The 2579-nt window shown below is 47.2% G+C and overlaps 1 protein-coding gene across 1 annotated transcript; it reads left to right on the top strand.

Annotated features, from left to right (window-relative positions):
• The first annotated feature begins 1256 nt into the window (after window positions 1-1256).
• Window positions 1257-1589, top strand: LOC121972461 (36.4 kDa proline-rich protein-like). The gene has a single exon (XM_042524126.1). It carries the CDS (start codon window positions 1257-1259, stop codon window positions 1587-1589), a length of 333 nt encoding a protein of 110 aa, XP_042380060.1.
• The last annotated feature ends 990 nt before the right edge of the window (window positions 1590-2579 follow it).

Genomic DNA, 2579 nt, shown 5'->3' with positions numbered 1-2579 from the left:
CTGCGATTCCTAATTTAACTTTTAAAGAACACAATAGGTTATTTAAGGAAAGGTTCGACACTTATACAAAAATTTTTATACAGTGGAACCGGTATGTTTTTCTTAGGACTAACCAACAAGGCTGTCCGGAGAGTTCCAGTCGCTAGTCCCCTGAAGATCCAGAGAGGATATATATTTATTTGGTCTTTTGTTATGTTTCTTATTGCACTATCTAGACTTGTATTAGTTTACTTTATGGATATTATCGATGAGTTTTATTTGGATTTGTTTTACTATATACCTTCCTAGACGGCAGAAGAGGTGAGTTGATTTCATCGTCGGATTTGAGCTTTATGGGTGTAGTGGGGCAGGACATCGGTTTTGTGCTTTATGGGTGTAGTTGAGTAGAGTTGTTTTTAAGTCTTCTTAGCACTGTTCTAGTTTGTTAACTATTAAACTGCGTGGATGTCTATGTGTTGTATTTTATTATTATTATTGTTTCGGCCATGTGGGCCGAGGTATATGTGGCCCTAAGGGTATTGTAGAAAGTTTCAGATTGTCAACTGTATAGGGGAGATGCTGCCAAAATTTCTTCGGACAGGGACTCCCTCGGGGCGTGACAATTTATTTGGTATCAGAGCCAAGTTGGTGATACTTGTTTGTTTTCATGTTACAAATTTTCGAGATTTATCTTATACAGAGCAGGTTACGATACCTGCTTTTGGTGTTTTGGATTTTTGGGTTAGACCAAGTTTGCCTGTAAACTTGGGTATTTATGTTCTGATTTGTACAGGATACCTGCTTCTGGTGTTCGAATTTTGTATGGATTTCCGTTGATTTTCTCATACGGAATTCTGAGGTAAAATGGGGGCTGGACAGCGATGGAACATCTCCAGACGGCAAATAGGTATGATGTTTATTTTATAATTGTTATACTTCTAGTAATATCTGTGATATAACTTAATAGATATGAGGAGATCTACACGTATAGCTGCGAGACGTGATGCTGGACGGCCACGTACGAGGACCTTGGGATCTCTGGACTTGCCAGAGATGCCTATTAGGGTTGAGCCTGTCAGTCAGGGACAGACTCAGGATACTGCGGGTGCGTCGGGCTCTCAGACCCCGATGGCTCCTTTAGAGGTACCTACCTCGGCTGCACCGGCTGTACCCGCCCCTATCGTATTTACGATACCATCAGGGGTACTACCAGCATACCCGCACCTGTTCCGGTCGAGCCTGCAGCGTACCCAGCACCACCGCCACCTGGGCCTACCATGTACCCGACACCAGCTGCACCTGAGCCCCCAGTGCCTATAGTGTATCCAGCAACAACTGCACCAGCGATACCGGTTGCTCCACATCCGGTGCCACTACCTGCCGTACATCGAGTCGCGGCCACCTATGCTGACCCTGTAGTACCACCAGTAGTATATGCTCCAGTTTATGCAGCACCACCGGGAGTACCTCCCCCGGTCTATGCAGCGGTCCCACCTATAGCACCAACTCCAGTGTTTCCGCCAGTTCCAACAGCTGTCCCTACCCACCTCCCATATATTGTCGCGGCACGAGCTCAGATCCCAACATTGGCAAAGTCGATGAAGAGTTGATTCATACTCTTTCGAGGAGAGACTGATCCGAGTGTGGCCCAGTCCTGGTTAGAGACATTGGAGCGGACATTTTTCTACATGGCTTGCTCCGAGTGGGAGAAAGCAGAGTTGGCTACTTTTCACCTACGGGACGAGGCCGACACCTGGTGGGTTACGCATTGTTCTGTCATAGGTGAGCAGAACATCACTTGGGCCAGATTCAGAGAGGCTTTTGAGAGCCGTTATTTTCCATGGGTCTATCAGATGACTCACCGGCAGGATTTTCTGAGTCTACGACAGAACAGCCGATCAGTGATAGAGTACAATGCTGAGTTCAATCAGTTGGCAAAATTTTGTCCAGAACTGGTTGCTGAAGGCAGTTCCCATATGCAGCAGTTTATTCAGGGACTGGATGGACACCTGCAAGTAAAGCTTGCTGGTTTTGGGAATTCATCTTACCTGGAGACTTTGGACAGAGCTCTTATGATTGAGTCAGCTCACCAGAGAGTGTATCTAGATAAGAAAAGGAAGCAGACTGAGCGGACATCAGGACAAATCCAGCCGACACAGGCTACACAGCAGCAGATTGGTCGCAGTTAGCCAGGACAGAGTACTTCTAGGGCATCTGGTCGGCCTCAGAAGTCAGGGCTATCATCCTCAGGACGTTTCCGGTCTCCTCAGCAAATCCAGAAACAATCTGCCAGCGATATTTACTATTTCCGATGTGGGTCCAGAGACCACATTACCTCAGCCTACTCTCTAGGACAATCAGTTTGCTATTATTGCAAACTGCTTGGGCACCAGAGCCGAGATTGTTCGCTAAAGACTCAGCATATTGCCTCCGGAGTCACTACTCATGGAGGACAGCACAATCAGTCAGGGACTCGACGAGGAGGGCGGAGATTCCAACCCTCACATCGTCAGTCGGGGACAGCTTCCCCTGCAGCTGCTGCTTATGGCATGTATGGACAGGAACACCCCAGTGCCCTATTGGTGTTGGTTAGTCCTAGG

This window comes from Zingiber officinale, chromosome 4A (assembly GCF_018446385.1).
Source record: "Zingiber officinale cultivar Zhangliang chromosome 4A, Zo_v1.1, whole genome shotgun sequence".
Lineage (NCBI taxonomy): Eukaryota > Viridiplantae > Streptophyta > Magnoliopsida > Zingiberales > Zingiberaceae > Zingiber > Zingiber officinale.
Note: the sequence above shows the minus strand (reverse complement) of the source record. Positions and strands in the feature narration are given on the sequence as shown.

Coding starts and splice junctions, on each gene's coding strand:
- LOC121972461 (XM_042524126.1), top strand. CDS start 1,257: ATGTACCCGACACCAGCTGCACCTGAGCCCCCAGTGCCTATAGTGTAT.